Genomic DNA, 22,755 nt, shown 5'->3' on the forward strand with positions numbered 1-22,755 from the left:
AATAGTGCCTTTTTCGCCTAAAAGTTTATCGGTTTTTAGATATGTATAACAACTGTAGTGGGCTCACCTGCAAACAGGCGTCGGGCAACAATCGCGAATGCGGCGCACTTGTGACAATAAGCAAAGGTCATTATAGTGTTACGACCATACGACGTACGGGAATGAGTTATCAGCTGTCTAATCGTAGACAACACAATGTCGAGCCTTAAACTGTAAGCCCGTATTGTATTGTTTCTTTTATTTGGCTGTCGAACATTATTTATGGTTTGAAATATGATTTTATGTAAAATAATTGATATGAAAAAGCCGTCTTATAAGTTATGACCCCATTTCACCACACGCAAGTGGCAGAAATGACAATGATCAGCTGACGCATTTTTCTTGGCCGAAGTCAGAGCGCGCGGCCCGACGCACCACGCGTATTTGGAAATTCCGACCTCGACGAGCATCAGAAGCCACCTAACAGGCGTGTTCGAAACCGCAGGAGATGATGATGAACGGGTTTATCGAAACTTGATTGGATGAGCATATCGGTAATAGCGATTTCAGTGTGTGCATTTATTGTTCATAGTGGTGTGAAATGTGGTTGGGGTACGACCGACAACCCGTCGGGGCGAATTTCGCACTGGGGTACTCAAAATTTGAAGAATTTAAGACGTTTCCATGAGTTTTGAAGGTATGGATAAGTTCTAAAAATCCGGTTCTCCTTATCTGGGCCATTAACTCCATACGGTCCAAGAAAGCTGGCACACTACCTTTAACCTTCGTAACGTAAAATTAATATCATACAAAGGTACACAAAATTCAAATGTTTACTACCAAGCATAATTTCCTAGAATGAACCTTTCAGTGTATTTTTACAGCTATAGAAAACACATAACATACCAGAGACTGATATCCGTCACGAAAAGTCCGCGCTGCTCTATTCAAGCGTACTGTCTAGTCACATCTGCAGCGCTCACCGTGGTTGAAGGAGGGCGCTGCCGAGCTGGAGACGGCTCTTCTGTAAGCTGCGCTGTTCATCGTCAGCTTCCGCACGTTCTTCTCCGGGTGGAAGACGATGATGTAGACCTTTGGCGCGTACAGGCAGATGAGCGCCACCGAGGCCGACAGACTGATGGCCACGCACAGCGTGGTGATCTGAACCTGAAACACGCGCGGAGTTTTGTTTGAGGACCGGTGGGATCAACATTGTTTTGCAATCAGCTTCAAGAATCTCCAGCTCTAGAAACGATTACGAAGTCACACGGAAAGTACTGGAAAGTTAGCTCAAACAACACAGATAACAACCTAAAGTTCGCTCTCATTTATGGCTGAGACGTGATCAACTAGTGCAAGCAAACAATAAAAACGAAAAAAAGATGCAAAAACGACTCTATTACGCTGTTTTGCAGGTGTTTTACGGTCAAATGGTCGTGTTATCCAAAAATGTGCTGAAAGCCTCACGTGCCGAGGCAGATCCTTCGTTCATTGGCGGTCATAGTCGTAAACTTTAATGGCTACCAAGCTCAATAGCTGACTTTTTCCGCTTTCCCTTATTTGACCTATCCTCGTTTATCAAAGAGCATGACAAAGAGCCCTGCTGCATCCTCGCATTGTACAGTGGCATTATACCACCATACTACGGCACGTCAACAGCGAATAATGAAGGGGCGTGTTAGTACCTTCCAGTCGTGCATGTCACAACGCCTGAGCGTGCCAGTGTTTCAGTCAGTATAATACGCTCCCGCTTCACGGTACTGTGTTACGACCTCGGCGCATACCGTCCGATAGTGTCATCCATTATTTCCTGAGTTTCGGTCAGCACGACCAAGTGATGGAACAGTCTAGTCCACTGAAAACACCGATCCATCGATCATCGATGACCCCGACTCACCTCGAACGAATTTCCTGTGCCGAAGTAGATGGGCACAAACGCCAGCCAGATGATGCACGTCGTGTACATGGTGAAGGCGATGAACTTGGTCTCGTTGAAGTTCTCGGGCACCTTGCGCGCCTTGACGGCGTACACGGTGCACACGACGATCAGCACCATGTTGTAGACGAGCGACACCAGGAACGACGAGTCCTTGATGCGGCACTTGAGGATGACCTGGCCGCGGTCCGGGTAGTCGTAGCGCACGCCGGGCAGCTCGACCAGCAGCCACACGGCCGTGGCCAGCAGCTGCACGGAGATGAGCAGCGTCGTGATCACGATCTGGGACTTGGGACTGATGAAGCTCGGACGCTTGGCAGACCGCGACGCCGAGTCGAAGATGCGCGAGATCCGGTTGGTCTTGGTGAAGAGGGCGCTGTAGATGAAGGCGAAGCCGAGCCCGACGCCGACTCGCTGCAGGGCGCAGGCGGCCGGACTGGGCTTGGTGAGCAGCAGGAACGTGTTGAGGTAGCAGATGAGGATGCCGGCCAGCAGCATGTAGCTCAGCTCGCGGCCAGACGCCTTCACGATTGGAGTGTCGTCCCGACGCAAAAATACCAAAATGACCGCCACAGTAAGCTGCAACAAAATAACAGACTTAAGTTGATGAAGGCTGGTCCCGCAACTATCAAATTCGTTCCATGCGTATATTATGCCAGGGAAACCTATACGTCCTGATACAGTTTCACCAGCAATGCTTCACAGCTTGCTTAAGTGAAAACATACAATATTGATGACCAAGAACTAACCGAAATGGTGTACGCGATGTCACGATTGGTGCTTCAGTCAGCCAACTTACCACTATTCCGATGACTGCGATGGCGATGGGCCCGATGGCCAGCGGCGAGGTCCACTTCATGTACTGCACCTCGAGATCGTAGCAGGAGAGCTTGTCGGGGTAGGGCCACCGGCCGTGACCACAGTCCTCGCACGTGTGTTCGTCCTTCATGAACTCGAACGGCTCACACTTGTCACACATCCAGCAGCACGTGTCGCCCTGCAGGGGTACACCAGGGGTGTGTATTAGCGGGACATACACATCCAGCAGCACGTGTCGCCCTGCAGGGGTACACCAGGGGTGCATATTAGCGGGACATACACATCCAGCAGCACGTGTCGCCCTGCAGGGGTACACCAGGGGTGCATATTAGCGAGACATACACATCCAGCAGTACCTGCAGGGGTACACCAGGGGTGCATATTAGCGGAACATACACATCCAGTAGCACGTGTCGCCCTGCAGGGGTACACCAGGGGTGCGTATTAGCTGGGCATGTTATTGGTCGCATGTGTAGGCTGTATATTCACGTTATCAGCATGTGTCATCCTGCAGGGGACATCAGGGGCGCGTATTAGTGCAGCATACTGCAGGATGTAGGAATGAGGATACATGTTTCTATTTGTAGGTCGCATATAAGTGAGTCCACAAGTAGGTAGTTAATTACGGGAAAACAGAAACAAATAAAATGCATCAACATGTTACCCTATTGATGCTTACGTATGCCAATGCAGAAAACTCATTATCTTGACGCACCGAGAGGAAAAACCAGTTATATCTTAACATTTCTAAGCGCATGTGTTTGCATATTCCCTGTTCAATGAACATGAGATAAAGAAAACTAGCTTAATACTGTGTCATATAACTCCAAATTACTTGAAAAGTCATCGGCTCATTGTCCATTGTCTGCAGACCAAGCTCCTGATATATTCGCAACATTTTCTGTCGCGTTCATTTATTTAATATCGTGTGTGGTGGCATTGACGTAAATATATAAGTACTCCCAGCGCTGCCTGCACTCCATCGGCTCCAGAAGAAATCAATAGGTAACGTTCATCCCGGTAACGTTCATCCTGGTACACGCGCCCACATGATCGAAACCGTTTAAGACTCAGTAGCACACGGCACAAAACGAGCTGTTTCTAAACATACGGTCGTTTAGTGTTTACAATGCTCCAGCCGGCTATACACGCATCTCAGGTTGAGAATGGCCAAAATGGCCAAAAATGAGACATGGCCAGTAATGACGCTATTTATTATGGGTAGGAGAATATGTAATGCATATAATGCGAGACACCGCGAGAAAACTGGCAGATTGATGGCCGGACGAACGGATGGCCGGACACACAAGCAGCCATAAAGGGGCCAAAAATCAAATACAGAAACACAAACAATGAATGTCTTATTGGTCAACTAACTCTAATAAACTGATAAATTGCGTCATTCGGGCCTCGAGCCCTGATTACCTACCTACTGCGAAAACTGCTGCGGATTGCAACAAGCTAGCCTCAGAATCAAATGAACGCAAAAGACACTCTTTAGTAGGTGCTGAACCAAGGCCTCGTCTAACATGTTAACTGGGGGGGGCCAAACCCCCGCAGTCATCGACCTGGCCCCCCCAGTCAGGGCAAAAAGTCACTACTGGGGGGCCGGCAATAGCCAAGAGGGAAACGAATTTTTATTTCGAGGCGTCAGTGCACATAAAAACAAATGCGTAAACGAGGCGATGCAATGTGAGCACATTGAAATACCCCATTACCTAGGGCTGTTATGTGTTTATTTTGTTTACCTGAACCATTTTTTCGCTCAGCAATACGTTACATTTCGTCTTTTCATGCGCCCAACTCCGTGTCCCGGATATTCTTTTTTCATTAATTTAGTCTGAACCTTTTGAATGGAAGGATTCACAAGTACAGAGCCCCCGCTAAGCAGAGCTTTGCGTTGGCCCTGCCCTCTACCCTCCGATCGCGCAATTCGTGATCTATGGCAGAATTTAGAGCCCAAAGTTTAACGTATGCACATAGCCGCGCACGGCCGGTCCCCTCACTGACTTCGAATGGCTACGGCCTGCCACCAACCGTAACCATACTCGACAGGAGGCTCATAAAGATTCAGCGGTGTCGCGCTTCGAACCCGGACTGTTATAACCGGGACGCATGCTCTCACCACGCGGAGTCCAAGGCTCTACCTGCAAAAATTTCTCCTTTAGGTATCAATCTGTTGTTTCTGTCCTCGGGGCGTCAATCTCTTGCTTTTGCCTATCGTCGACCTCGCTATGCGGCGTCCAACTTCTGGCTGGACGGTCACCGGTGTGCGGCTAGAGTAGCTCCTAATCGTAATGAAGCAGGCTCCCATTTTGGGTGGTCGTACGTAGGCGCAGATGCCAGATTGGTGGTCTGTCTGTGGGGACGGGAACTCTGACAGCTGGATTATCTAAAAAAGTCGGCATGGAGTCCTGGAGGGCAAATGCCAGCCACTTAGGGTCCCAACGGGCCTCAAAGCACTACTATCTTCATTTTTGTTTAGTTTAGGTATAGCCTCTGTCGAAGATCCACGGCGATTACGGAGAATCCACCTGAGAAGCCATCAGTCTCCAAGTTGATACACAGGCATTACACTGGTCTAAGAGGGCCCTAGTGGAAAAATACGGTCTCCACTAAGATTGACCTTGACCCTTAACCCTATTAGTGGCAGGGGGGGGGGGTTGTTTTTATCCACCCCTCAGGTTTTTCGGGAATATCTCCGAAACCGCTGAAGCTACGATGCTGAAATTTTCTGACTTTTCCTAAAACTAAATTGGGCACATTCCCTGAAAATTTCAAGTTCATAACTTTACCAGGGGCGGCTCCAGAGCACTGGGAATTGGGGGGTCCTATTCGTGAAGCGAGTCATTTGGGCGAAGATCACGATGCTGCACCAGTTTTACGAACAGTGAATGAAAGGTATCATGTGATAACATATACAGTTATTGTGCATCCTCTTTTGACACGTTTTTGCTATAATAGGCGGATCCAGGCGTCCAAAAAGGGGGGTTATGTTTTACCTCCCAACATAGGTGCCCTGACACCGCCTATGCATGACCAATACAATTGTAGTCGTTCTCTCATAAGAAAATTGTAACATAACAAGACCATTACCACCCTTTTTAGAAACAGTGCCAACAAAAACCTTATTTACTATACTTTTTGTGCACCCCCAATCTCAATGATCTGTATCCGCCTATGATTTTTGAAAATGCATATTTTTAGGATCCATGTGAATTCCTGGTTCATTCTCTATCGATCGGCAAAAGTTGCGTTAAGATTGGTTCAGAAACCTGGCCGTGATAAACAGTCTAAAATGTATCTGCAATTTGCCCGTTTTTACCCCCCTCTACCCCCCTATTGACATTTTTTAATTTTTATTTTTTAGAAATGTAGATCACGTTGAGCGAAATCGAATGCCGTTTGAATTTTGAAAATCGGCCCGTTAGATCTCGAGATATCAAGGGGGGGTCGTAAACAGCCCCCCCCCCCTGCCACTAATAGGGGGTAGCCAGGAGCCTGCCACTAATAGGGTTAAAGCCTGGTATGGATCATATAAAACAGGTGTGGGCTACCATAGAGGCCGACGTAGGTCCAGAAGCTGGCATTAGCCCTCAGAGATCGGCATCGAGCGCTCACAGGGGCCCATCAGAAACCGATGTGGTTCGCAAAAAAAATATATATATATATACGTGTGGGCCCTCGACATAAGGCTCGGCAGTCGGCATGCAAATTTAGACAAGGCACTGCCACTCAAACACACGCTCAACAACGAGAAGTGTGATTATTATTGTCTGATGGGGCAATGTGAGGAGGCTATAAACTAATATACAAGCATGAGTCGGATGTCCTACTACTTTTTTTTTTGTTTTCAAAAAAATATTCATGGTGTCAGGGCTGTGATGAAAAATAAGTGGTCTAAATCCGTTGAGAAAACAGGATTTGGGGGTACCCTAGATTTGCCTCCTTCAGTCTCTGGCCCCCCCAGTGAAAATTCCTTAGACGAGGCCCTGTGCTGAACTGACCTGGGCCGACATAGCTATCTGACCCGAAATGACTTCTAAGCTGACCCAGGGAATTTCTGACCTGACTCCATGTAACCACTGATATACCATTACCAATGACGCTAAGCGGCTTCCCACAATTACACATGGAACATAAATCTAGTGCAAAGTCACCGGCATTTTGCAAAGCCCCTGCGGCCTACACGCCGACAAACAAATATCTTCCAGAGTTTGACACATCCTAACCTAAGCCGATAACGGGCGCATTTGGTATTCAAAGTTGCGAAGAGATCGTCTTTTCTGGTTTAAATATGTACATAAAAGTGAGGCCAAGCTGCCGGGTAGGTGTAGAGGATCGATCATCGCTCGGATCGCCTGCCGTTCGATGAGCTCCTCTAGCTTTAGTCTAGCGGGACCGGGCGAGCGGAGAACGCAGCGGGATGCTGAGCAGGGAAGCCGAGTGCTGGAGCTGTGACCGTAGCGCAAAGATTGCGGCTGTCGTACCAAAATACGCATATCATTTGCTTTGGAAGAAGGAAACATAGAATATTCAAAGGAGACAACAAAAAATCTAATCTTGTCGATCATTTCAGTACGCGTGGGAGCACTTCCATTCTTTTATAATGATTTGGGAATATTAGAATAATTTTCAGACGTTTCAGCTATTTGTTAGACATTATGATATCAGCCCACCGTGCGTAAGGTGTTATATGCTGTGCTGATTTACGCTTTCATTTATCGAATATTTCCCATAATCCATAAATCTTGAAATTGTTTACCAAACCGTAAAATATCCATTTATCTTACCGTTCCTACTGAACGCTAAAACGATTGGCCGCGTATTTTTCGCTAGATGATTCGATACCGATCAAAACTGATTAGAAGTCGACGCGATCTTCTGTGGCGTCATCTATCAATTTCACGGCTCGTTTGGCGTTTCGTTCCCGGGCATTTTGGGGCTGCGGGCCAGTCTGTGACACTGGTCGGTCGGCCGCGCCGGGTCGGAGCCGCAGTGGGGTGCCGGTTTTCGACCGACCGTCTCTTCTCCCCTCTCCCTCTCCCCGGGAAGAGCTCAGAGCAGAGCGCCATTACGACGGCGCTCTGTGGCCGCTCGTTAGAGTTAGAGTCCTCCAGATGTTCTCAAACGGCGCCGTCCTAACGAGGCTCGGCGACCACAGGTGGTCCGAAGCGCTCAGCGCTCCTAGCCCCGCATGGCAGGATCTCAGAATGTCAATATGAATGGTGGAGAGAGGAATCTTCTCATCATATACGATTATCTCTCCCCACGTGGCCCGTCGCGCGTCACTACATCACATCCCTCCGTACAGCCTCAAACACGCAAACAGCCTCCGCATGTCACACCCCGTGCTTCGTCCCGTCACATCCCATGTCACGTCCCATCACGTCCATGTCACGTCCCTTCACGCTAGCGCCGCACATCACCCGAGCCTGATAGGCGTCAGTTTCAGCGTGACACATGGCTCAAAATGACTGCGTCCGTCGGGCTGCCGGCTGATTCAGTGGCCAGCGACAGGCCGGGGACGGCGCCGGATAACTGGCGTAGATTAGCGTGACACGACCACTTTGGGACGGCCGTCACGACACGACCCACGATGGCCGGTCCGCCACGAGAGCATCTTTATATGACGGCTCACTGCCGCGGGAGGCGCCCCACAGGGCTATTTCAGATGAACATCAACACATAAATTCAGTGGACATGATAATGTATCCGCTTAGTTCTTCAGAAGTTTTGTTAATGATGCAATTATTTTCTGTGCAGGTTGAAATCAATTTGCCATCATTCTAAGTAGCAAACATGTGCCTTATGATGATGGAAAATATATGGAAGCTTATACCGAATAATGTTTAACGGTGTTTAACCGTTGAATGCATTTTATGCGAATGCAAGAAACTTAACTGGACACCCAGCCGTAGATCGACTGTCCGTGTTTTCGCTATCCAGCACCTAGTTCAAGCTACCAAAATAAGCATTTTCAGGCCCTCATTGAGCCTGATTTAGCCCGCGCGGGGCTGGGGGGGGGGGGTAAATTTTACCCCCCCTCGCGAATTTTCGCGATATCTCAAAAACGGCGGCGCGCAGCGCCGCCAAACTTTCAGTACCTTTTCTTACATCAATTTGACACGTTCCCTGAAAATTTGAGCGAAATCCGTCAGAAAATTTTTGAGAAATTGACGTTTTAGTGACGTCATGTTCGCCATTTTCGCCTCAAAAACGGCAAAAGTTCAAACGCCGCTAACATCTTCATTTTTAAAGGAATCAAGACGTAACAAAAAAGGTTATACGTAATTTTACTTTGTCTATCAAATGGCTATCTCGGTTTTTTTGAAAATTTTGGATTTTGGCCTAATTTTTTTCTCAAAAAACTGATTTTTTTTGGAAAATCATTATAAAATCCAAAATTTTGAGTCTATCGAAAAAACCGGAATATATGTCAGAGAAGTGGTCTATGTGCACCTTCATACCAAATTTTAGAAGAATCGGTTCAAAAATGTGGGAGTTATTCAAAATTTTATGACGTCACGACACACAAATTTTTTAAAAATGACTTTTTTGGAAGTTCTAGACCTCGTACGGAAACAAAAATAGTACCATTCGATTCGCCGTGAAAAACTGCATCAGATAGACACCTTTTTAGGCCATAACAACCAACTTCAAAATTTGACCTCACTTGACCTGACCATGACCTGACCTCGACCTGAAATTCATCCAGAGGTGGTCCATATCACTTATTGAGTGTGCCTATTGAATTCTATGAGTAAAATGACCCATAAAACATGTGTCGCACATGCCCTTTTCTATATTTTGTTTTTTGGTGACCTGACCTGACCTGACCTGACCTTGACCTTGACCTCTGAGTGATATTGTATGCAACGAATATTGTCCTGGTAGCCTAAGAACACGTTTTGGGCGATCAGTCTCAGTCCATGACTCCATTCTTCGGCAACTACGGTGCAAGGCCGATACTGTAGAAACTTGCAATTTGTACCCTTGACCTGACCTTGACCTTGACCTCAAACTTTAAATTAAGTACATGTTTTTAGTAGTTCGTGATGAGAGCTTTCGATTGGCGTTTGAATTTTCCAAATCGGACCATTAGTTCGGGAGATAACAGGGGGGGGTAAAATTTACCCCCCCCCAGCCCCGCGCGTTCGGCTGGAGACCCCAGCCCCGCGCGGGTTAGAGGTCGCAGAAAGAACACCAAAGAGATCAGACACAAATCCCGCAAATCCTAACTGGTTCCCAGTGCAAATCCTCAAAATTACATTCTTTTTCACGCCTAATTGAGCGCACTGGAATTGATTGCTCCACATCCGGCGCTCGGCGGCGGCTGTCCGATCCACTCGCCTCCCCCCCCTCCTCTCCCCCCGGCGCTCCTCCATCGGTGCGTGTCGTGCCCGGTCACCCCGCGCCGACCCGACCCGATCAATGGGGTCACACAGGAGCACTGCCGGGTCTGGAACTGACTGCACGGGACTGCGGGCCGAAACGACTGGCCAGGGCGGGTGGCTGAGGCGCAGCTCCGGATGAACGGGAGCGAGATACTTCAGATATGTAAGTAAAGAAGTTCTATAAGCATCTTTCCAATACCCCAGCCAAAGCTCTTGCACAATATCTATGAGAATAGATGCTAACCCTTTTATCGAGGTAATTATGTTCATAGCATGCAAATGAACGACAATAATTAATGAGAAAACGCCTCTTTGGCGTTCCATTAAGTTTGCTAGTGTTCACAGAAGCAAGATCTCTATATGGATCACTTATCTCATTATAACTTAGAGAAACAGTGCAAGCTCATCCTGTCAATTTTCATATACAGGGCGCATAAAATGCGCATTGCACATTGGTATCGGAGAAAATCAAGTACAATAGATTACAAATTTGCGCAACAAAAAATCAAATGCTCATTCCAACTCCAAAATGAATAAACCTTAATCTTTTTGGTTGATGTATTTCCATAATGGCGTTGAATGTTTGCGGTTCGTATTTGGGATTAAGCTGTGCCAGGCGCCTACCCTGCAGCGTCTGAAATATTCATGTATGCAGCGTTGTCACGAGGAATCCTCAGACGGGCTGCTTCATTTAGACGGTCAGGATGTTAGTGGAAAAGCTTATGTGAGACGTGGAGGAGCAGTTCTGTTTTGCCTCGCCTGTTCTACACCATTATTAATTGCAGCCGACACACACCGCCAATGGTGAATGTCAAACAGCATTTTATAAAACGCCCGCCATGCAGTTAGCCAACTGTGCTGGCGCTGCAGGTTTGTCATTTCACAAGAGCGCAAAACATTTGAAGTGTGTCAGCACATGTAACTATGCATGCATGATGCTTGAGAAGGTTGTAAAGCCCGTTAACCCGCGCACCGACGGGGGTCTGCGCCAACTTAGTACCGACGGGGGGGGGGGCGGATGACTGCCCCCCCCCCCTGAGATCTCGAGAACGAAGCAAGATAGCGACAAGCGGTAAACGGCATCGGATACGCACGGTCAAGATCTACAATTTTTACTAAGGTCATTTTCAGGTCAGGTCAAAGATGACGTCACAGGGGTCGAAAAAGTCAAAATGGCGGCGCTAAATATGGAGAGAGTTTTTCTCGAATAACATTCGAATTAGTCAAGATAGGAACAAACTAAGGGCATCATCGTGATCCTCTCGTCAATCCGCATCGAATGATATATATGTTGACCTCGAAAGGTCAAGGTCAAAGGTTGACCTCAGGTCACGTGACCTCGAGGTCATCATGTATATCATTCGATGCGTCTTGACGAGCTGAACACAATGAGACCATCCACGCGTCTGTATCTTGTTCCTGTACGGAGTTATTGGCCAAAAACCTTTGGTGACCTTTGATGACGTCACATGACCTCACAGCTGCCCAACAGCAAAACAGACCTCAAGGTAGTGAAGGTTGATCGTATATGAAGTCATGTTTGGTATATGGGGCCATTCCGACCCGTTTTAGTGGTAAAAACAGGGAGTTGATTTTTCCCCCATTGACTTATAATGGGGAGGTCGCGAAATTGACCTGACCTTAGGTCACCGATATCAAAATTCCGAGATATACAAATTGTAGCTACTAATGACCTAATAACATCCTGCGACTTTCAAAGGCCTCCGACATCTACTGTAGCTCTGGCACGGTGACAAAGTTGCAAAAAAGTGACTTGAGGTTGGGTCATTCAAAGTGACCTGGTGACCTGACCTTGAAAGGTAGGAGGTTCAAACTTGCACACCATATGTAAAATTGATAAGGGAATAGTCATACCAAATTTCGCGGCGCTACGCGCCGCGGTTTTCCCGCTATTCGCGAAAAACCTCAGGGGGGGCGGATATCCGCCCCCCCCGTCGGTGCGCGGGTTAAAACTCCGGTCCAAAAGAAAACAAAAACAAATTCATAGATAAAAAACAAACAAACAAATCTTTCGTCTGATAGGCGTCCCTTGAAGTTATGCAATGTCCAATTAGCGTCCAAGACATAACTCATAAGCTAATCTTCCGAAGTGAGTCGCATCAACCCACAGGTCATCAGCTTTGCAGATGATGTCAGGCGAGGGTTAGTTCAGTTGGAAAGTGTTTGGTCAGACAGCTGAAGCCGCCGCCCGCGCCAGCGGAGCTTGTTGCGCAGCAGATCGTCGGCCCCATCCCACCGATAGGAAAATCCTCAGTGGTCGGGATAACTTACGACGTGTGTTTACCATGTCCACATTGACGGACCGACCCGTCTCCCTCGCCGACTCCGACTGAGTGCTTCCACAGCCACAGAGCGTCCCGTGACGGGCCTCAAATATTGGGGCAATCTATACGGGCGACATACTCAAAGCGACATGTCTCGAAACCTGGCTCCAACGATGGGAAGCTACACGCCCCACTAGCTGAACTAAGGAGCGCACAAATTGCTGTTGACATTCCAGTTATTATGTGCTCGTGGAACCGCCTCTCCTTACCACAAATTGGTCCTTACATAATTCGACCTCCTGGAATGTCGCGTGCAGCTAAACGGTACTGTGGGGACTACCATGGCAATAATCATAGGTGGTAGTTAGGTTCTGCTGCAGGCATTCGTATATTGAAAACTAACCAGGATGTAGTGAGGCATGAAATTACGTTGGTCAACAATTTGTAGGCATGCTAATTGAACGTTTCATGTCTAACGCATCATTGTCATAAATTTGTACATGTGAATATCGTGCGAGTATGTTTAAGTATTTACCTATTGGTCGCTTTAGCATGGTCTGCCACGACTGGCAGTGGACCGTGATACGAAGTGCTGGAGGTATGTGCCATGTGAGACCATCTACCGTAAAGAAGGAATGTCCTCGCAAGTGCTTATGCTGAACACTGGACAGGAATTGTCTATAAAGCTGCCAGGTCCCAATAGGTACCATTGTGCTGCGTGGATGATAGGATAGGTATATGTATTATGTAGGGATCTCTAGAGACCCCTGTATGCCCCGCTGCTCCTACAATGCATGCTGTTTGGAAGGCATCCCATGAACCCACCCTGCCTCGCCGCCGCGCCGGTAGCAGCAACCTGTCGCGGTCGCTGCGGGTCGGCGGCTGGCCCGACCCATTAGCGTCCAGCCGCGACCCGGGGACCGGCCATCGGTGGCCGGGTCGCCACCGATATATCGGTGCCCGGCCAAATGGCCCGGTGACCGCCGTCTGGGGAAGGGGGAGGCAGGAGCCGGTGGGCAGGCGGGAAAAATTCCTTATAGAGCGGGATGTTTGCAGACTGGTCAGATGATGCTAAAAGCAAGGCCAGCTAGCGAAACATTGAAGAACGAAGGCAAGCCTCTCGGTTGCGGAGCTCGGCGTACTCAATCCATTGTTCACTTCTCTTTTCCTTTTCGGTAGAATATGCCATGAAGTCATAAGGCTTCAAGTAGGTACTAATATCCGATTAAAAAGCAATTGTGCATGGGAAAATATTTCAAGCGAAATTAGTTGGAGGGCAATGCCCTCGTATTGTGATTAATCAAACAGCTATATGGTAACCATACAACTGAGAAGACATAACGATAATTGCCATTTTTAGCCCAAGGTTCCTAAGTAATAAAACGGATAGGTCAATCCCCAGGAGCGGAGCCCCGGGACCTTATCTTGAGCCCACGCACTGACCGCCAGCGGCGAGATCCGCTTGGCAAATCTCTCCCCAGTTGGCCGATTTTAGCCCCTGACCTGTCCGGTAACAGGGGCTGATCCGGTCGGCCTGACCGCACCACTGCCACTGGCCGTATAGCTAATCTCCGCCGGGGACTGAAACGGCCGGCGACCCAAGATTCTTACACGGCGACCGCGGTCTCACTGCCGGCGGGCCAGCAATGGAACGCTGAGCGCCACGATGAGCTGCCGATAAAGGCTGGCAGAAGAACTGATACTGGTGTATTATTTTAGGAAACTTATTAGCCCGCTATGGTTGGTTGGATAGGTATTTACTTTTGACAAGAAAACTTGATGCTAGGTCATTTGTGGAAAACTTGATGCGCTGTGACTTGCTAGAAAGGATGCTTAAGAAGTGGGTCCAAAATACTTACTTATGTTTAAAGGAGCTTGTAAAAAGCCTTTAGTGAGACTATTTTTAAAATAATAGGTATGCGAAGCTTAGCAAGCTTATTAGGTATACAAACTTATACATAAAGATGGTATGAAGGTGAACATCGTTGGGAGATACTTATTGCTACGTCAATGGGTGACTTAATTATAGTTACTTCAGCCGAGCTTCTATTCCATTACCGTCGTGCAGATAAATTACGTCCTGATGAGCTGCAGGCAGTGGGTCGAAATTAATGCACGAGGCGGTCCTGACCAGCGACGGGACATTTCTATTTTCCTGCCATTTAGCCGGTAGAGTTATGTGCCGTCATCTCCCGTTGCTTGACCAAATGGTAGGTATTCCCGGTACTGACAGTTCTACACTTTCTAAATTTGATTCTACGGAGGAAATCGTCCCGCTATGTCAAAAAGAGAAATCTGCCCCTTCTTAGATGACATGTGTAAAAAGAGCTTTTTGAAATAATCATACTCCTCCAAGTGTGAGCATTAACTTAATTAGCTCTGTAACATGAGAGGAAACTAGAAAAAAAAACTGGAGAGTTGAGCACAAATAAAAGCACCAAAAGCGTATGTTACGAGGGTATCGCACCGCACAGAACTTTCTTCAGATTTCAAAGACACATGACCAGAGACAGTCCAGAATCAACCGTTGACACTCTCAGACCTTTCACTCACCTGCTGCATCAGTTTGACCTCTCCCACGCCGCAGGGCAGGGCGCAGACCGACAGCGGTACGCTGACCTCGACCGGGGTCAGATCGGTCACCCAGAGGTCACCGTCTGGGTCAGTAGGGGTCAGCGGGGTCAGGTCTCGGCCGTCGGACGGTGACTGAGACGGTCTCGGTGGTGGCCGGTCGGGGTCTGTGCCTCCGTTCCACTGCACTTCGCCGCGACTCATGTTGAGCTCACCCTGCCCCCACTGACCTATCACCTGTAGAAAGACAACGCTCCGTGTCATTATTGTAATTGCTGTGCAGTTGTTCGTGGTCCCGTTTGTCGGCTGCACAATGCTATGCGTCATCAAGCGGGCTCATACTTCTTATGTGCCTTATACGATCAATGCTGTCAGTCATGCTCGTGTCAATCACACAGTCAGCTACATATACCTATCTTCTGGGACTGACCATGCTGTTAAATGCCAATTAATTTATACTCACTTTGTACTGGTGCTGACCGTTGGCCACACGCTGGAAGTTGAAAATGGTGTACCGCGCCAGACCATCACCTCGTGCGTCAAATTGAACCTTGCTCCCAGCAATATCTGCAAACAAGACGGAACAGCCACACTATAGTGTTTCACAGTGATCAGTAATGTTCTCGCTTTACAAAGAGGCTGTTGCAAGGACTCATATTGATGAAACTGCAGTCAACCAAAACAATCAAAGTCGAATGTCGTCATGCCATGATCCGGCCAAACAAACAAAACACAAGATGTCCAGCAGCATATCATTCATCGAACCAATTAAATAGAAACGTGCTTATTTGTAGGAGTGATTAGTGATCCATATTGCTCATCCCGTTCGGGTACGTATATGAGATAGGTCACTGATAAACGATCCACCACTTCGCAGACAGGGTTAATTTGTTGACCTTAATGAAACTCATGTCAGAGCTTTCGACGGTGGGAGTACAGTGATTGTCGTCATATTACCAGTGAAGTAGCAAAGGCCAAGCAACACTATTTGTAAGACAAACAACGTCTATTTATTGATTTGTTAGCCGGCGGTTCGGTCGATAAACAAACTTCCACTCAGATTAAAATGGTATGTCCCCCATCGAAACGGCTATTGTGACTGTCGATAGGTCGCGCTGTGTCATCCCAGCAGTTCGCTTTCTGTGAGAAAGACTGCCAAGTTCAATTAATAACATACGTAACACAGTGTAACGTTGTGAGTGCCGAACAGCTCGTGTTCCGTGGAGAGCCCCTATGTCCTGAACACTGAACACTGAACAGTCTCTTCAGCATTTGTATGTCTCTACCGTTTACTATTTAAGCATACGATCAATGGTTCGTGAGTTCAAAGCCAAACCTACCGAGCTTCAACTATGCAGAAAGGTCACGTTGCAAAAACGTTGAAATATCCCACAGAATCTCTAGGCAAAGTTCACTGAGCGTTGATGAAGAGAAATTGCTAGCTGATGTCAGCCGTTCATGTGTCTTCATTCTCATTCTAAGCCACTAAAAGTTGAAGTTGAATGTGTATTTGTAAATTTGCCTGATGGTTGCTTTGAAACCATTTTCCTATATCTGTTTCCCATGTCCTGTCTGTTTCTGTCTGTCCTATGTGCAACGCATCGTAGCATCAGTGTTGATTTCTTCGTGTCACAAGGAAAGGAAACTGACCGGTGGGTGAATTTCCGGGTAACTCATTTGTCCCTTGCAGAAAAGGTCACCAATACAGGGATCCTCCATAGATTAATGTGGCGCTCAGAAACAGACATTTCACTATAAAAAGTCATCATCAGGAAGACTTTACAAGAATCGTTTAAAGATAGGTACTTGCCTATAGAAACTGACATATCAAATGTCCCTAAATATCCCTATCCCATAAAATATATATATATATATATATATATATATATATATATATATATATATATATATATATATATATATATATATAAAATATATAAAATATCCATATCCCATAAAATATCCCTATGTCAGCTAACAGCTGTTTTCACGCCTAACGAACAATGGGCAGATTGATGAACCAAGTGATTTATGTCATCTTTTCAATTAATGCCGCATATTTTCGATATTGTACAATATTCTCCATAAGTTTTTGAAGGACCTTACATTTCATTCATGTATTTTTTGTTTTAGATGAATTTTCGGCCACGGGCCATGATCACAACAATGCCAAAATATAATAAAATTCATTTAAAACAAAAACAAATACATGAATGAAAAGCCTAATTTTGTAAGGAGGTCATTCAAAAACAATTAAACGATTTAAATGCTTTACATTCAGCAAGCACTAAACCAATTAAGATTTATTCTCTATAAGATCCAAATGATGTTCGTGATTGCTACTTGATAAATGCTGATACATTTCTCACAAACTGAACTCTTGTACCTAACGTGAAAATTAAGGCGTGAGACAACAGGTTATTATAAAATATCCCTCGCCCGGCGAAGAGGGGGTTGATGCAAGCCCCCTAAGGTTTTTCGCAAATAACGTGAAAACGGCGTAGCGCCGCCAAATTTGGTATGGCGTAATTTGGTATGGCGTAAATTTGGTATGGCGTAGCGCCGCCATACCTTCTGGGGCAACAACTTCGCACCTATCCTGAAAATTTCAAGTCCCAGTCTTTTCAGGTCAGGTCACCAGGTCACAAAAACCGGTACAAGGTCAGGGGAAAATTGGACTAGTTTAGCGACAACTGAATGACTAGAGAGTTCGTTGATAGCGTGGGTGTTATGGCACGTAGCGCTACGAAATTTCAGACACAACTTGGGGAATCTATTTGACAGGAGTTTTAGATTCCATTGACCTGAGGTCAGGTCACAAGGTCACAAAAACCGTTACATTGACAAAATGGCACCAAAAATGCACTATTTTGTTCATGGAAACTAGAGTTCTTCATAGATTTGATTCACACTTGCAGGATATGCTTAGGTCACCGATTGCCATCATATGCACCCCAGTTTTTTTTTTAATTCGGTTGACCTGAGGTCATCTAGAGGTCATGACAATTTTTGAGGAAATTTGCCCGAATGTGTAATGATAAGCTATTTGTGTTTTCTTTTAACGTTTTTGTGTTGTACTACCTTGATTTACATCTACTTGGTGTTTGGAAGCTGCAAGAACGCTTGGGTTGGGTTAAAGGGACCCTCCCACCTTCAAAAAAGTTAATGAATTGGCATGAAAGTGATGTCCCTTGGTTCAGAAAGAGCGAAAACGAATATCTACCAAATTTCACCGAAAAATATTCACTGGTTTTCAAGACATTAGGCTTTTACTTTTGTTTACTTTTTGGGATCTCCACTGTTACTAGCGACTTTATTTGGAAGCAATAATTTGGCAGCCTTAAAGTGCGGCAGACGTTGCGCGCAAAGCAGCGTATACCACCACGTGTTAACGATGGTTTTAGTCTAAGATTTAAAAATCGTTAGATCTCCGCTGACGTCACAAATTCTAAGGGGGCATTCCAATGCATTAGCCCCTTAGAATCCGAAAACTGCAAGTTTGAAATTCCATATCTTCGAATTAAAGCATTTTTCGATGTTGTGAGTGCCCAAACCGGTATTTGCAGGCCATGGCCACCAATTTGGCTATCTCAACTCAAAACTAATGTTAACCCGGCACCGCCTGGGCTATTTCCGTACCCACGACAGCCTGGGGGGGTCGGATCCGACCAGGGGCGGATCCAGCATTTTGCCAAGGGAGGGGCTATTCCGAATCGGGGGCCCCCCATCGATGGGGGCCCTACCTACCCCCAAAAGTTTAAGCCTGGATTTCGTCCACTTTATTTTTGGGGGCCCCCTATCATGCTTTTTTTGCAAAAAAAAAAGAAAATGAGAAAGTCGCCCGGGGGGCGCTATAGTCCCTATCGCCCCCCCCCCCCTGGATCCGCCCCTGCTAGGAGGCCATGTATGTGAACTAGGAAGCCCTCTGTGCAGATGCGAGCGCAGGCCCTCAGTACAGACTTGGAGACCCTTTGTGTGGATGCGAGTGGAGGCCCTCTGTGGAGATTAAGAGGTCCTGTGTTGGCGAAGAGGATATCTGTGCAGGCTTGGAGTCCCTCTGTGCAGGATAGGAGACCTTCTGTGTGAGTTAGGAGGCCCTCTGTGTTGGCTAGGAGGCCCTTTGTTCGGATGCGAGTGGAGGCCTCTGTGTAGGCTAAGAGATTTTGTGTTTGTTAGGACATCTGTGCAGGCTTGGAGGCCCTCTGTGCAGGTTAGGAGGCCCTGTAAAAGTGGTCATCTCTGTGAGTATAAGAGACCTCCAAGTTATGAAAAGCTTTACCAATCTTCTAACAAAGAAGTCTTCTCAGCTAGTCTTCTAAGAAATAACTAAGTGGGTAGGTTAAAAAAAAAACTCATCGGATTTCGGCCACTTTATTTTCAGGAGGCCCCCTTTTCAGCTTTTTAACTTTTTATTTTATTTTTGAAAAAAATCGGCCAAGGGGGGGGGGGCCATGGCCCCCATGGCCCCCCCCTTGTATCCGCGCCTGGATCCGACCCCCCCCCCCTGTTATCTCGAGAACCAATGGTCGCATCGAGCCCCGCGAGGCGGCGTTCGAAAGGTCTCTACGAGACCTTCCCAAAGCACTCTTAAGATTTTAAGATTGAGGTCAACTTTCGGGTCAAGGTCAGGTCAAAGGTCAAATTCTAGGGTTTTGCATGATTAGGCTTACGGACAGCGGAATCGATAGCTGCTGCTCGACACTCACCAAAAATGACCTCAAAGGCCTAGTGAAGGTACCATGTGCGTATAGGGGTCATACTAATTACGGGTCAAGGTCAGGTCAGGTCACAAAAGGTCACGGTTTTCACTTTCTGCTACATAGGCGTGCGACACATGTTTTATGGCTTATTTTTCACGCCGAATCCGATGGTAATGGTTATATGTGACCCCAAGTCACTGTGCTGGTGATAAATGTGCATTGAAAGCATAAAAAATTGTTTATACCATACGAGGGCTGAGAAAAAAGGTCACTTTTTCAACTTTTTATTTTTGACATAAAAATACAATTTTCTAGACGAGCTTTGTCCCAGGCATCTAGTGGTGCCATTTGTTTTCACATGCGATGTTCAGAAGTGCCTCTAATTCACGAAAATGCTTATGACGTCACCATGCCCTAAGCATGTTGAAGCTATTTTTTTACAATTTGGGGGTCAAAAATCAAGATAGAAAGTTGAAATTTGGGACATCTAATGTTCTAATAGAGCTATATAACATATATTCCGGTTTTTTGGAAATTCTCAAAATTTTGGATTTTATTAGCTGTTTTCCAAAAATGTAGTTTTTTGAATTTTTAGTGGTGAAAAACGCATTTTAAGGAAAATCCGAGATAGCCATTTTAAAGAACTCGTTGAGCTGCGTCTATTCATGTCCTTAATTTGCAATTTGCTTCAAACCCTGATTTTTGGCGATTTTTTAAACATTTACCACTTTTTGACTAAAAACGCCGTGTAGTTACATCACTAAAATCGATATATCTCAAAAAAATTTGGAAATTTTTTCTTAAAAATTATACATAAGACGTCAAATTGATGGGGGAGAAGGTATGCCAAGTTTCAAGTTCATAGCGTAAGCGGTTCTTGAGTTATTCAAGAAAAACGGAGGGGGGGGGGGGTCGGATCCGACCCCCCCCAGGCGGTCGCGGGTTAAAGGGACCCTCCCACCTTCAAAAAAGTTTATGAATTGGCATAAAAGTGATGTCGCTCGGTTCAGAAAGAGCGAAAACGAATATCTACCAAATTTCACCGAAAAATATTCACCGGTTTTCAAGATATTTGACTTTTACTTTTGTTTACTTTTTTTTGGATCTCCGCTGTTTCTAGCGACTTTATTTTAGAAGTGCGGCGTTTGCGGCAGATGTTGCGCGCAAATAGCATATACCACCGCGTGCTACAAAACGTTTTAGTCAAACATTTAAAAATCGTTAGATATCTGCGCTGACGTCACACATTCAGAGGGGTATTCCTAAGCATTAGCCCCTCTGAATCAAAATGCTGCAATTTTGAAATTCAATATCTCCGATTTAAGGCATTTCTCGATGTTGTGAGTGCCGAAACCGGTAATTGTGAGCCAGGGACCCCATTTTGGCTATCTCAACTCAAATCTAATGTTAAGGTGGGAGGGTCCCTTTAAGGTGGGAGTGTCCCTTTAACTGAAGTCAACTTAGGTAAAACTACGTTTTTGCTAATAACTTGGCACACAATGAGGCTAGAGCTTCAAAAAAAAAAAAAAAAAAACGGTGTCGTTGTGCTCCTTGTGATCAGACGGTTCGAATGATATGCGATATGATGCATTTTTATCGTATTTCCATACTCACCGTCCGTGTTATGGAAAAGGATATGAAACCGTGAGAAAACCATGCTTATGAATCACAAAACAATGTTGGTCCTCACCTGTGAATGAGACGTTTAGTAGATATTTCTTGTAGAAATCGCCTCCGTCGTACCTCCTCATATTCGCGCAAACATAGCGATTGCTTCCGCAGACATCGAGCTGAAGGACCTCGAGGGCGTGCGCGAACGCGTAGACGGCGTCAATGACGAACTGCACCTTGGACTCCTGGACGAAGCCGGTCTCTGGTCGCAGCCGCAGCGCCGAGTCGCAGGCGGTGTCCTCGGCCGCGTCCGGCTCCAGCGAGCAGCCGAAGAACGCCTGCCAGTAGTCGCGGAACCACGGATTGCGCCGGTTCGTGTCGGGCGTCAGCTCGGCCATGTAGCGGTCGAAGGCGGCCACCCGGCGCGACGTCAGCTCCACGGTGATGGCGCCCTCGGCCACCTCCTCGACGCCCTGCACCAGGCTCTCCTGCTTGCCCCAACCGTCGCTGGCGATCCAGTGGAACGGCTCGCGCAGCCGCAGGCGCTTCGCCGCCTCCAGCACGCCCCTGTGGTCAACGGAGGGGAATAAAATAATGCAACCAAAACAGACACAGGCTGATGTGAAATATCCAACACTACATCATGATATCACATAGCAGCAAGCATCACACAAAAATCCAAATGGCACAGTTTGTCCACCCTCAATTCCCTTTTCATCCAACGGCGCTTCATCTTTACTGCACAGAGATATAAAAACAAATCACAGTTTGATTGAATTCGCAGTGGTTGGTGGTTTTGTTGAGCATGAATCAATGTTATGTAAGTAACTGCGCACCACATGCATTCAATTTGCTTATATTTGCTATGGATATGCAGGTATAAGCGAATTGGGAAAGTATACATACTGATTTGGTGCAGTATGGTTTGTTTTTGTGGACGGATCGAGGAAACGCAATCGGACCCTTCGATTTTCTTTTCATTACAATGTTTCTTTTTGGGAAATGTCATAAGGCTATTTTTTAAAGCGTCAGGTTCAGAAGCATCTAGTTGTAGACGTATAACGCCTGTGCAGGGTGCCCAACATGCCGTTCTGCCCTGCCCTCCGCCGAGCCGGCCAGAGTTTCCCATGGTCAGCATCCAATTTTGCTGACGAGAGCAGCCAGCCATGTGGCGGGGCGGGGGATCGGGATCGGAATGGAATTAAACAGCTCCGCCATGTCCAATTTATTACACGACCGCTGGAAAGCCGGCGTTTAGCCCATCACAGAATGCAAAGCGAGGCCGATCGGCCGCCGCCGGTGCTCCCAAATGGTCTAATAGCCGGCCGGGTTTTCGGCGAGATCCCATTTCGAGGCGACCGTGCCGCATATGGCCTAAATGGGAGTCATCTCTCGGGCGTGGAGGCCACAGCGTCATTACGCGAACGTCATCGGCATCGACGCCAATGAGACGGTTT

At 46.8% G+C, this 22,755-nt stretch overlaps 1 protein-coding gene across 2 annotated transcripts in view; it reads right to left on the reverse strand.

Moving 5' to 3' along the window:
* The window catches only part of LOC122390187 (metabotropic glutamate receptor-like), a 55,654-nt gene that overhangs the window by 20,274 nt on the left and 12,625 nt on the right, over positions 1-22,755 (reverse strand). For both annotated transcript variants that reach the window (XM_043382902.1, XM_043382903.1), the window contains 6 exons: positions 21,378-21,865; positions 15,451-15,554; positions 14,970-15,224; positions 2,715-2,912; positions 1,877-2,494; positions 963-1,146 (listed from right to left, as the gene is read on the reverse strand). In XM_043382902.1, the coding sequence (XP_043238837.1) occupies positions 963-1,146; positions 1,877-2,494; positions 2,715-2,912; positions 14,970-15,224; positions 15,451-15,554; positions 21,378-21,865 (1,847 nt within the window). The remainder of the gene's footprint in view (positions 1-962; positions 1,147-1,876; positions 2,495-2,714; positions 2,913-14,969; positions 15,225-15,450; positions 15,555-21,377; positions 21,866-22,755) is intronic.

This window comes from Amphibalanus amphitrite, unplaced genomic scaffold, assembly GCF_019059575.1.
Source record: "Amphibalanus amphitrite isolate SeventyFive unplaced genomic scaffold, NRLGWU_Aamphi_draft 000385F_arrow, whole genome shotgun sequence".
NCBI classification, from domain to species: domain Eukaryota; kingdom Metazoa; phylum Arthropoda; class Thecostraca; order Balanomorpha; family Balanidae; genus Amphibalanus; species Amphibalanus amphitrite.